Raw genomic sequence first — 12,982 nt, 5'->3', positions numbered from 1 at the left:
GAACTAGAATATACGACTGTGACTTGTCTTCTTAAACTCTTTGATTTATTCTAACAAAGCTACATGTAGCCACTATAGCTAGCTTCTAGGTACATATAGAATATATCCACCAACACCGGTCCGATGCTCTAGAAACCTAGCGAAACCAAAACTGTCGGAGAGAAGCGCTCAATGCGCCAACAAGTCACGCGACGGTATATACCCAAAATATAGGGGGAAAGATACATATACCCTCTATTCCTCTCGCTAACGACATACATAAAAGCGTACGCAACAAACGACCTATTCCTTACAGCTTGGCCTTGGGCGGCTCGATAGTAGGGAGCAGTAAGTCGCGGAGGTCATTAGCGGCCTCGTTGATGTAGTAGCTCATCTTATTGCTGCCGAGGCCCTTGGACACAATGTTGAAGTTGAGACTGTTAAGAGTACATTAGCATTTTTGCCTCTTGCATATTACCATATTATAGGCAACTAGAAAAAGAAGAAAAGACTCACCTGTTCTCATTAATCATATACGCAATTCCGAACCCATCATCAATGACCTGGCTCCAGCCATACCCATTGAAGAACTCGGAACTAAGCTGGCTAGTAGACAAGAACCAGGAGCTACTGTAGCCGTAAGCCGGGTCCTTGTAAATAGCAGGGAGATCCTCTCCAGGCTCAAGCAACTTCTTAAGACCGAAGAGATGGCGGTCGACGCCCTTGCCGTCGGACGCAGCGCCGATGTACTCGATATGCGCAGCGACGGCCTTGCGGAACAGGTCTGCGCGGTCCTTCTCAGAAACCTCGGAGTCGGCCATAGCGTTGCAGAAAGCGACGCTCTCGTCTGAGACCGTGCGACATGTCTCTGTGCGCCCCTGCTGGAAACGCCGGGTCGCGGCAGACTCGTACGTTGGCCGGTTCTTGCCGTACATCTTGTGGTACGCCAGCTGGATCACCATCTGCACGTACGCATCGGGAGAGCACTTAAACTTCTTGATCAAACCCTTGCCGTAGGCCTGGTAGGCCTGGACTGCGAGCTCGTGCTTTCCGATGACCTCGTTGAAGTCCCGGATTGCGCGGTCGATCTCTGCCTGTACGTCCTTGGTGATTTCAAAGTTGACCGGAGTTGGCTCGGGCAGGTTAGATCGCACTGACGGGTTGCTGAAGTCGAGCTTGTTACCAAAGATAACGTCGTTGACATAGTCGTTTAGACGGTGTGTAGGTGTACCATCCATCATGCTGTGCTCGCCCAGAAAACCGGATGTACCGTTGTCGTTCACGATAAACTGTAGAGGCTTGTCATACCATCGGTTCTGACCATCGCCGTGCCAGTACTGATGTGCGCGCTCTTCGAGAGTAACTGGGGAAGCATCGTCTAAGCATACGACGAAAGAGGCCGATTCAATGGCTTCGATGGCCGCCTTGTTCTTAGGAGAAGCGTCTAGTAACACCTTGCGCGCGTCCGTCCAAACATCTCTGTTCTCAGAAGTGAGAGCACCCACTGCAGGAGCGCCCTCTGCAAGGTCATAAATGCGGGCAAACTGCGACTCAAGCTCAGAGGTGTTGAGCTGATTTCCGTCGACTTCGTGAGCAACCTTAAAGAATTGGTTCTTTCGGATGACGATAATGTGCTTATGGTCCTTGGGGTCATATTTGACAGGGTGATCGGCAGGTCTAGCTGGTACGCGACTGGTATTGAACATCCACTTGTAGCTGTCCATGCAAATCGGCAGCTTCTTCATGTACTCAGGCTCGAGCGAGCCAGTGTCGACTTGTTTCTTGAATTCGAGTGCGGCGGTGGTCAGGGCCGCGGCGCGCTTTGCGGGGTTTCTCCGCCGCCGGTCATCTCGGTGAGAGTAGAAGTAACTGACATAGGGAACAACGGGATCTCGATAACTTAAATACGCTGCGTCGTTCCACCACTCGTATATCCAGTTCTTGACATTGGGGTTTTCACGCCGTGCGATCAGTTTCTCCTGTAACTTCTGTCCTACACCCCCAGGTTTTATAAACTCGTCAACAGCCTTTTTACTTGCGGCATATTCGACGGGGCTTAACAAGGGATGTAAGCTCTTCACGTAGCGGGCTGCGGTCTCTTCGAGGGTCGGGACTGGTAATCGAGGAAGCGATTCTTGAAATCGAAGCATTGCGCCTTTTGATTTGTCCTCCGCATACCCTATATCGTTTTATTAGCGATTATGAAAAGCCGAGTTGCTTCTCTCTTGCGCTCATAGAACTAACCTGCGGGAAGGGAGCTGTTGCTCCGTCTTGCTGCCGGCGCCATCAATATACTCTTTAAATTAGATAAATATTAGTTTTGCGCTATTACTCGATATTCAAGATCAGAATTCAGAATACGCACCTTAGGTGTTATAGTTTGTCTTATTACGGGTATTCTCAGAGCGGTAGCCTGTGCCCGACTCTTTGCCAACGAACTCAACATTACCAAAGGTGTTGTCTCTGAATACAGAGTAGAATACGAAAAGGAAAAGGGAAAAAGAAAAGCAATGACCAACAAGCTCGTAAGCTATCTCGTGGATACCAGGTAATCAAAGGAACCGCGGTATGATGCGGTATGGTGTCCTTGTAAGTGTGGGACCTAGGCTATTTTCCTTGAACGGGGCGCCGTCAATGGAGTTTAATTAATTAAGGGAATTAAAGGCGGGTTGGGGCTGGCGGGTTAAGGGCTAAGGGTACCTAACTCTAAGCTTCGTACTTCCAGCGGTTAGCCGATAAACCGTAACTTCTTCAAATGTTCAACCGCGAACCTTAACAAAATGGCGTCGGCAGTATGACCGGAAGTACTCGAGCTACAGCCGCATCTGGAAATTGGCTGTGCAAGTGGGTTGCTTCGGCTGCCAGATCTCCAATGCCGAGGTAAATCAAATCTATGGATCTTTCTTTCCCCAGACTATTTTAAATGCTTTAACCGCGACTTGCGGGAATTTATCTTGTGGCTTAGCCTCACAAGATCCATTCCACTCAAGATCAATTGTCAAATGTCCGAGCCACACATCCTCTCCATTTCCATTTTCACATGCAAAGCGTATTTCGCATTGGATCCAATCCAACATCTCATTACATCATCGCTGCTGCGTAACGCTTAGGTACCTACTTACTGCTTCATATAATTTCGAAATATTCTAGAACGATGTGACCCAGATGCTTGGTTTAGACTTTGAAGTGATTGGACGGATAGCATTACACGGGCCAGATCTGCATATAGAAGATATATTGTTGTTATGTTAGTGAACTTGAATCTATAGACTATCAGTGTCGAGTGCTAAGCGAAATTCAAGCAACTTAATAAGATCGCTTTCCGATCTCCTCCCTTGGAAACCAACAGCAAAGATCTAAGTATTAAAAATAGCCAGTTCCGATTACTATTCAATGGCATTATAGTTTGTTGAGTGATATAAGGAATGGAGATCCGCGCTTGACGTGCGGGAAGCTTGTGTTTACCTACGCCTACATAAAAAAACTATTGAATTAGTTCAGCAGTTTTCAAAAGTATTATACTTCAAAGCTGATTTTAATCAACTCACTATTTTCTAATGCATCGAAGTTTATATTACAACCTTCAAGAGACTATTTGATCATTTAACCTCTATGTAATATATTAGAATCTAGTAATGAAGATGACGAGATATCTTCACGGGCAAGTTTAGTATCTGAGTTGAACCTGAGACTCTTCTCCGCGTTGCCAGAGCGCCCATGTCTCACCCGCATTAGCTAAAGCTTCCGCTGCAACTCTAGGTCTTATTAGCATTCTCCATCCCACTACCGCGTCTTTGTAGACATTCCACCAAAACCGCGACCATGGCTATATCAACTGTTGGCTTCAAATACGGGCTTAACGTCCATCGGTTTGGTCTTCCAATCCCAGGCCAGGTCGTTTCTTACAATTCATTCTTTTCTCTGCTAACAAGCTTAGTCACTCTTTTACCATCAACTTCTCTTCTTATTTCACTCTTTTCTAAATCTTTAAGTCGCTCCTTTACTTTATTCGTCATTTTGGACATTCGTTTAGGCTAGTCGCCGCAATGGCAACCGGATATTCACTCACTACGCATTATGCCGGCCAGGGGCTGCTTGATAGCTTCAGTTTCTTTACCGGGAACGATCCCAGCCATGGCTTTGTTGAGTATGCATCTGTGTTCAGCTATTATTAAATAATACTGTCTTATATAGATATCTAACTGTCTCATAATAGTTATCAGAGCAAAGAGGACGCTTTGGCTAAGAATCTAGTTTCTGTCGAGAACGATTACAATAGCGTGAGACTCGGCGTTGATTCAAACAATACATATTCGACTAGCGATAAGGGGCGACCTAGCGTACGACTGACGAGTGATGATGCGTTTACTCACGGTCTTTTTATTGCGGATATCTATCATATGCCAGCATCGACATGCGGCACTTGGCCTTCCTGTTGGTTCTAATTATCCCAACTATTGTAGTTTGATCTGACATGTTCGTTAGTCTGGGCTTTCAATAACGAAGACAACGGAGCGGAATGGCCTTTGGGAGGCGAACTAGATATTATAGATGGCGCTAATACCGCTCAACGAAACTTATACTCTGCTCATACGTAAGTATATTTGTCTGCAAGCTACGAAGCCCAGCTAAGTATAGTAGAACTACAGGATGCAGATCTCCCAGCGCTGGTTTCACTGGGGAGCAAGGTCGAGCAAACTGTTCGCCGACGGTAAGTCAAGTATGATGATCACTTCGGGACATAGCTAATACCTGGCACTTAGCTTGATAACATCGGCTGTTATACTGTATCCCCTCCATCTGATACTACTTCATACGGCGACGCCTTTAACGCTGAAGGGGGTGGAGTGTACGCTCTTGAGTGGGATTCTGAAGACCTGAAATTATGGCATTTCCCACGCTCTATAATCCCCGATAACATCGTGTACGCTCACGTCGTAGGACCTGATCCATCGACATGGGGACCACCACACGCTGTTTTCGGCGGCTCTTCTTGCAGTCCTGATGAATACTTCTTCAACATGAGCCTCGTACTAAATATAGTAAGTTCATATCTCCGATAGGACTACAATATACTTATACGAGGTGACAGAACTTCTGTGGCGATTATGCAGGCAAATTCTGGGGTAAAGCTGACCAGTGCAACCGTCTCGCCCCTACGTGTGAGGAATTCGTTGCTGAGAATCCGGATAGTTTCCAAAGCGCGTAAGTAATCGTATAAACCAAGGAGTGCCGTTTAGCAACTAAGTTTAATGGAAGTTACTGGGATATCAATTTCATCGACGTATATCAAATGGGACCGTTGTCAGACCTGACGATACCGCCCCTTTCCACCAACACCACACCCTCGAGTATCTCATCAACATCCAGCGTAACAGAGGCACCAACCGGCGTAGCCCCAACTCATACCCGCACCATCACGCTATCCACAGTAAAACCTACCGAGACCGGTGGCGCCCCGATAAATCGCAGGGACATTAACGACCACACTCTTCTCGGATGTTTCCAATCACACGAGAACTTCAAATCATTCTCACGAGTTATATCGGCGGCAGATATGGACAACAGAGCCTGCGTATCTGCTTGTGCTGGACACAAGTATGCTGGTGTACGGGGCGAGTAAGTACCTAACATATTAAGTAACCTGCTAGTCATCAGTTATACTAACCCGCATCATAGAACGTGCTACTGCGCCGATACACTTGGGGGATCAAGCGGAGTTGAGAACGAGCGATGTAATACGCCATGTCCTGGAAACGACCACGAAATCTGCGGCGGCCTCATCGACTCGCCTAGCTACTCTCTTCTAACGAACTCCTCCGCATCGGCATCTAAGCCCCACCACCATACCACTATAGACGATATCCTACTCACAGTCTACGGAAACCTATCCAACGACCCGGCGCCTCCGGCCGCACCCGCAATGGGCGGCAGCCACTACCACCCCTCAGCAAAGCCAGCACACAACGCGACGGTGACAACCGACGTAACTATAACATACACAACCGTATGTGCCTCAAACCCAGCAAAACTGATCGAAGTGGAATACCACACGACAGTAACATACGCGCCATGCACCTGCACCAAATCCCAGCCCAACCCAGCCTACCCAACGACCAAGGTCCTTCCCCCAGCAGCGCTCGCCGCCATACCCATGAAGATGTACAAGACAACGTGTCGAGCATGCGGTCCGCACGGCGAGAGTACCGTGACGTTGACCGTGCCGAAAGCCGTGTACACATCTAAGGTCGTCGTTACTGCTACGGCCGTGCAGACAGTCATTCCTCTCGTCAGCAACGGAACTTATCTCACGAACGCGACGACCGCGGCCGTGGCGATGGCTACTGTTACTCCTCCACCCCCACATAGTCCTCGGCCCAGCAGCATTAACGTAACGCCCCTCGTAGCCGCCGCCCCTCCTCGCAGCGAGACTTTTAGCGCTGCGCAAATCGTTGGCTGGGGCGTGGTAGCGTGGTTTGGTATATTTGGGATTATGCTTATCTTATGATAAAGACTCCTTTCTACGTTTTTTTTTACCTATCTTGATTTCATTTCTTTGGGTTGGTCGGTTGTCTATATTTCCTTTCCTTGGTCTCTTTTAAATAACGTGTATGGTGTGGAGTTTATGGAATCGAGGGAGGTTTGGCGCGATTCGGTTTACATCTGGTGTAGAGGCTGCGGTACGGCAGCATGATAACGATGATGAATTTCTGGAAGTAGGATTCGGTTTATGAGCTTTTATGCTATGTTCAATTACCGGCTAGCCCGTGTAAATACCCAATAAATCCTCTTCTTGAACCATCAAGTTTTATTTCTTCATCTTTTATTTTGGTATTTATAAATGCTGTCGCTAACTTTCGACTCATCCAAACCGGCACGGTATTCCGGTATCAAGCCAATCGAAATGTCCTAGACCCGGGTATTACGGCATCGAGCCCCTGTGGTATAAACCCGCCTCCCAACTTAGGATAGGGGTTTAATTATCACCTGGGTGCTACTCCTTACTAATAAATCCTCACGCAGTTTTCCTGTGATCTCAAATTGTGATCGTTATAGGGGACTTTTTGGTCAATTTCCCTGAAGTCCCATTCTGCATGCCAGCATTGATCAGAATGCTCCGATTTGCGACTCCGCCGAGGAATAGCCAGTGCCATAAAATGCTGATGACGCCGTAATATAGCACGCTGTATACATCCAGCCAGGCTCGGTAGTCAAGTACGTTGTAAAACAACCCTGGCTTCGGACGAGACATGGCTCTCTCATACTGCTTTTGACACTCATCCCAGAACACGTGCTGGAACCCTCGGCCACAGTGGACATGGCCAAACATATGCACTTTGGGCTTCTTCCTCCATATCTCTCGAAGTAGATGAGGACAACCGAGGGATAGATCCAGATGATGTTTCTAAAGCGATATATTTAGATATAGTTGCTCCAATTCACAAGAGTGCTCACTTACTGGCGGAGTATGCGTTACAAGAATATCTGTATCTATAGGTACGGCGTCTTCCCACGGGTTTTGGTATGATGTGTATTGGAACCTGTAATAGTAACTATGTTTAGGAGTCATGTCCAAATATCATAAAAGGGGGTTAGCTTATACATACGCATTATCAGGCCCACCGCACTCAGGGATGTCAGGGGCACCATAGATATTCAATTTCCGTCCATCCTGAAAGTCAAGGGTGATAGATCTATGCTCAAGATAATGGATCGTTCTCATATCGACAGAATTACCATTCAGCTTGTCTTCCTCCGTCCTAGAGTTGATATCGAACCAACTATCGTGATTACCACAGATAACAATCTTGTGTTGGTGCGGTAAAGAAGCCAGCCAGTCGATCTGTTTTTGAATGGAGGCGGCTTTACCGTCATTCACCAGGTCACCACAGTGGATTAATAAGTCGCCATTAGGAACGTTTTGAACGATAGACTCGTGCGTATCCGATAAGCATACAATCTTGATGGGATGCTTTCCCCGTGGCGGCTTAGTTCGGTTACTGCGTAGCCATAAGATTATGTGGTACATATAGAATATAAGCCCCTGAAGAGGTGCCTCCAGGAGCCAATCCAGTATTGTCGGACTCTCCCAAATGATGGGACGGCGTAGGCCCAGCTTAACGAGCAGTCCCATGGCGATGGTATTTCTGTTTGGTGCCCTATTTGGTGCCCTATGACTTAGAGAGCGGGCCTAATTAGGTGTTAAGCTCACTAAGAATATTTTGGGTAGGTAGTTGATAATCTATGAATGTTAAGGGGTAAATTCCAAGGATGTAAGAGGAGCATCGCCTTTTATTAGACAGACAAGAAGCCACATAGCTATATCCTAGTTCTGAGGTTTAATATAAAGTTGGACCTGACAGAGATGTCGTTGTGTTCTTACCGCCGCAAAATGTAACAGCAACAGGGACCCCGGCTAACTGTAGAGGCCCATTCGGTATAGATCCCAGCGGAACGTGTTCGCTAATGATACCTGTTAATCCTGTAAAAATACGCTAAAGCTTGCTGCAAGCGATAACTTTAGACTGTTTAGAGCAATTTATAGCGTACATCACCCAAAGTTTATCGCGGGGCACTTACAGGGACTGCACGGGCCATGGTACCTAAAACATGTCATCGATCCAAGTGGGATCCAAGTGGTCCCAATCGTATCAAATGCGAGATGACGTTGATCAACAACTTGATTCTATTATTGCCGATTTTCCTTGATATCGGACCATTCAGCTACACACATGTGCGCGTATGTAACACATGCACACTTAGCAAATTTAATACAATCTACCAATTTTATCTTTTACTTTTAAATTCGTCTTTGTAGAGGGACACAACCTTATAGTAGTATATCTACCTCCTACCTAGGTAATTTACTTCCTACGATCACTTCTCCTAATAGACTTCTTATACCCTCGGTTTTCTCTATTAATACTTTAATATCCTACTATTCTACTACATCCAGATCGTAGACCTAACACGTTATAATTAGTTGGGCATCTATACTTGGGCAACTTAAGGCGAAAGGCCTCACCGAGCCGGCATAACTACAACCATTGCTAGATCATGTCGAGCATCCGGTCTCTCTATGCCTCCGACGGCGGTCACCTCGGGGGTAACATGGACGTAGATTATGTCGTCCAGTACAAGGTTTCCAGCGACAAAGCTGAGGCCGCAGCTGGCTTCACCCAGCTAATTGAAGCCCTCACTAGGGTTGGGCTCGCTTCAGAAGTTCGATACGGCGACGGCTCTTCCTTATTGGTCTTTCTTAAAGTGGCATCTGAGAAACATCTAACCAATCATATTTATCGCGAACGTGTTCAAGATTGGCTGTACGGCGTGCGAATTACTACTCCCAATAAGGACGTGGCTAAAGAATTCGCCGACCAGCCTGCCACCGAAGCTGAGAGGCTTCGTACCGTTTACTTGCTGATCACGAAGCCCAAGAACGAAGGTGGTGCGGGTATTGCGCCCAAGGTTGGCAGGTGGAAGGACGTGGAATCTATCTTCCCACTTCATAATCACGCCTTCAACCGACAATGGATCAAGCAATGGAGTACCAAGTACTTCCTGGACGACCAGGATCTCGACCAGATTCGCGATAAGTTCGGCGAAAGCGTTGCTTTCTACTTTGCGTTTATGCAATCCTATTTCGCATTTCTAATATTCCCAGCGGCATTCGGATTCGGCGCTTGGCTTATTCTTGGTCAATATTCGTGGTTTTATGCCATTATTAGCTCCCTCTGGTCTATCACCTTTTTTGAATGGTGGAAAAAGAAGGAGGTCGATCTCGCTGTCCAATGGGGCGTTCGTGGAGTATCTCGGATCCAACGTCCCCGAACACAGTTTAAATGGGAGCATGAGGCTATAGATCCTGTCACTGGCGAAGCTGTGAAAGTCTACCCTCCGATGAAGAGGTTGCAGACGCAGCTGTTACAGATCCCATTTGCATTTGGCTGTCTGGCTATACTTGGGGCTCTCTATGTCTTCTGTTTCTCTATCGAGATCTTCCTCACCGAAATCTATAACGGCCCATTCAAATCTTACCTGGTTTGTAGAACCTCCTAGTCGGATAATATTTTTTCTAATGCGTTTTTAGACTTTCACACCTACAATAATACTCACGGGATTACTGCCAGCACTGTCAACTATTCTTAGTAGTTTTGCAGAGAAGCTCACTGACATGGAAAATTATGAGACGATAGACAGTGAGTGAATTTTCCCAATATTTTTCCGTTTCTATCCCGTTAACATCTATATAGATCATCATGCCGCTCTCGTTCGAAAGTTATTCATCATTAACTTTATCACCTCTTATACTCCCCTTTTCTTGAGTGCATTTGTTTACATGCCCTTCGGGAATCTTCTCGTGCCATATTTGGATATTTTTAAGATTACCGCCGAGCAATTCTCCAGCAAGGAGTCGATCACTACTCAGGGCTTTCAGATCAATCCTGATCGTTTAAAGAAGCAGATGATATATTTCACGGTGACAGCGCAAATTGTGAACTTCGCGCTCGAAGCTGTTGTTCCCTACGTGAAGCGCAAGGCATTCAAGGAAGTCGAGAGAGTTCAATCCAAGGGTAAGGTCTCAGTGTCCAGCGACGTCCCCGAAGAACACGAGTTCCTTGAAAGAGTTCGTAACGAGGCTCAACTTGACATATACGACGTTACTGTCGATTACAGAGAGATGGTTGTTCAATTTGGTTACCTATCACTCTTCTCTGCGATTTGGCCACTTACGCCGCTTTGCTTCTTAATCAATAACTGGGTTGAGCTCCGATCAGACGCTATGAAAATCGCGGTTAACAGCAAGAGGCCCATTCCTTGGAGAGACGACTCAATCGGACCATGGCTTAATGCACTCGGCTTCTTATCTTGGTTTGGAAGCCTTGTAAGCTCCGCAATCGTGTATCTCTTTAGTGGTGATTCCGAGGGCCCCAGCGGCGACCCGTCCAACATTGTTGCTTGGGGTCTTTTATTAAGCATCCTCCTTTCCGAACATGTGTACTTGACGGCGCAATTTGTAGTTCGGTACGCGTTAAAGCAGATGGATTCGCCTGGGCTTCAAAAGGAGCGAGCCGAACGCTTTGCTATAAGGAAACAGGTGTTAGAGGAGAGCTTGGGGCCTGAAGCTACAGAGAAACCCCTGCCTCCCACACCACGAGTTGGGGAAAAGATTACCCGGGAGTCTTTAGAGGACCAAGCTCGCGAGATATCCACTCACGGTGGAGGAACCCCTGAACAACTGTAAGTTTCTTCTAAGCCTAACTAGAGAGCCGTCATACTAATATTTTTTTTAGATTCTGGCTACGACAGCAAGGAATGGATGAAACGATTCAAATAGGTCGTACCCTAATTTCACAGGGGAAAGCGGCCAAGAATTAGGTGTCCGGGCAACTTTGTATCACCTAGCGGGTTGTAGAAGAGGTCCTTGTAGTTGTGTTGTTGACCATAACGATAAGCTTAGTGGTTGAGTGGTCGAGATTGGTGTTGTAATTAAAACAATAGTATATTATTATTCACGTACTTTACACTGTTAAATAAGGCAATTGTAACATAAGACAATTTCATAAGTTGTTGTCACTATCTACATACGGGTGGTCTCTCCGGGGTGTCGAGACATATATCATTATAGATTTTGATGTAAAACCTTGAAACGCAAGTCAAAGATAAATAGGTATTTACGAAGTATATGTTGATATCATCTATCAGATTTTTAATAACCCCAAAATCCACCCAATACAAGCCCAACCCATGCCGCTAAACAAAAGGAACAGAAAGTCAATGTTTTCCGCTAAACCCACCCTACAAGAAACGCTCGCTCGTTTCGCGTCTCCTATTCATCTCCGGTGAGACTAACTTTAACCAAAAAGTCCAAATAACTATAGAATAACGAAGAAGAATAAAACAATAATAATAACAATAAGCAATCTAACACCGGCGCCAGACGTAGCTCCAGCTCTCAGAGGCAGTAGTATCAGGGTCCTTGCCGAAGTAGCCGTACTGCGCGCCGTCGGCCTGGAGAGCAACGCGGAAGTTGACGTTGAGCAGGCCGACGTTGCCCTTGGAGCTCGTGCAGGGCGAGTACACGACCTGGTTGTCGGGAACGGTGCTGTGCGCCGTGACGTCTTGGTTTACGCGGCCGGTGCCGCTGTTGGCTAGGGAGCCCTTGATGGTGGCCTGTTGGGGGGATGAGATGGTTAGCGATTGACTACCTAAGGTACCTAGGTATTGGTATTGCGCAAGAATCAAAAATGGAAAAGACAAGACGACAAAGGGAAAGGAAACGGGGGAAAATATCATACAGTCTTATCAGCATCCTCGCTCCAAAAGCTCGTAACGTAGTAATCCAGCGACGCGCCGGGGTCGAGCACCAAGTGGCCCTTGACGTAGACGTCCTTGACGCCGACCTGCCAGCCGGCCGCGGACCCGGCGATCGACAGGTGGGCCTGGCAGTTGACGGAGGAGTCGGCCGCGGACGTGGTGCGCGCCTCGAACGAGTTCAGCCGCAGCGATATGTCGTCGAAGCCGCCCGTGCGGTCCACCGCCGGCGACGCCGACGGACATCCGCTGCCCGAGTAGGATACTGATACGATGCGCGGCGGGGGCGACGGCGCGTCTCGCGTCGTCAGTTGGGGGTTTGCGGCGGGTGCGGCGGCAGCGAGGCTGGCGAAGATGGGGAGCAGGGTTGAGGTGCGCATCTTGGTTTTTGTGGATGGGTGTGAGGGTGCGTTTGTTTGGGTTTGTGTATTATATATATATAGAGGAAGTTGGGGATAGAAATAGAGCTCGAGGACTTCTAATTAATAAGTAGATATATATATATGACTTTGCTTGTCTGTCTGATTATCTGATGAGTATATAGACCTTCTATTCCAACAACAACAACAAGCGGACAACACGAGTCTTTATAGAAGACGTCTCGTCCGATCCATCACATGAGATAACCCAGGAGCGCAACTCACGGATCAGCTCCGAGAAGTTAGAAAAGAAATCTCGAACGCCATCG

At 47.2% G+C, this 12,982-nt stretch overlaps 5 protein-coding genes across 5 annotated transcripts; 2 read left to right on the top strand and 3 right to left on the bottom strand.

Moving 5' to 3' along the window:
• Positions 1 to 289: 289 nt before the first annotated feature.
• GL218_02052 (Carnitine O-acetyltransferase, mitochondrial) lies at positions 290 to 2,266 on the bottom strand (the record flags this gene model as incomplete). The annotated part of the gene is made up of 3 exons (XM_033578541.1): positions 290 to 416; positions 496 to 2,158; positions 2,224 to 2,266. The coding sequence occupies 3 exons, from the start codon at positions 2,264 to 2,266 to the stop codon at positions 290 to 292; spliced, it is 1,833 nt and encodes a 610-aa protein (XP_033438362.1).
• Positions 2,267 to 4,025: 1,759 nt separating this feature from the next.
• Positions 4,026 to 6,487, top strand: GL218_02051 (Endo-1,3(4)-beta-glucanase xgeA; the record flags this gene model as incomplete). Its single annotated transcript, XM_033578540.1, has 8 exons — positions 4,026 to 4,126; positions 4,196 to 4,413; positions 4,465 to 4,573; positions 4,636 to 4,690; positions 4,743 to 5,021; positions 5,072 to 5,184; positions 5,239 to 5,598; positions 5,659 to 6,487. 8 exons carry the CDS (start codon positions 4,026 to 4,028, stop codon positions 6,485 to 6,487), a joined length of 2,064 nt encoding a protein of 687 aa, XP_033438359.1.
• Positions 6,488 to 7,015: 528 nt separating this feature from the next.
• On the bottom strand, positions 7,016 to 8,113 carry GL218_02050 (putative rhamnogalacturonate lyase C; the record flags this gene model as incomplete). The annotated part of the gene is made up of 3 exons (XM_033578539.1): positions 7,016 to 7,384; positions 7,439 to 7,532; positions 7,587 to 8,113. The coding sequence occupies 3 exons, from the start codon at positions 8,111 to 8,113 to the stop codon at positions 7,016 to 7,018; spliced, it is 990 nt and encodes a 329-aa protein (XP_033437983.1).
• A 923-nt stretch (positions 8,114 to 9,036) lies between these two features.
• On the top strand, positions 9,037 to 11,358 carry GL218_02049 (uncharacterized protein; the record flags this gene model as incomplete). Its single annotated transcript, XM_033578538.1, has 4 exons — positions 9,037 to 10,020; positions 10,070 to 10,178; positions 10,233 to 11,220; positions 11,274 to 11,358. 4 exons carry the CDS (start codon positions 9,037 to 9,039, stop codon positions 11,356 to 11,358), a joined length of 2,166 nt encoding a protein of 721 aa, XP_033439390.1.
• A 546-nt stretch (positions 11,359 to 11,904) lies between these two features.
• GL218_02048 (uncharacterized protein) lies at positions 11,905 to 12,674 on the bottom strand (the record flags this gene model as incomplete). Its single annotated transcript, XM_033578537.1, has 2 exons — positions 11,905 to 12,153; positions 12,279 to 12,674. 2 exons carry the CDS (start codon positions 12,672 to 12,674, stop codon positions 11,905 to 11,907), a joined length of 645 nt encoding a protein of 214 aa, XP_033439389.1.
• Between the last annotated feature and the right edge of the window lie 308 nt (positions 12,675 to 12,982).

This window comes from Daldinia childiae (genome assembly GCF_008694065.1).
Source record: "Daldinia childiae strain JS-1345 chromosome Unknown Scaffold2, whole genome shotgun sequence".
NCBI classification, from domain to species: Eukaryota; Fungi; Ascomycota; class Sordariomycetes; order Xylariales; family Hypoxylaceae; genus Daldinia; species Daldinia childiae.
The sequence above is the reverse complement of the archived record's forward strand: the minus strand, read 5'-3'. Positions and strand labels throughout refer to the sequence as shown.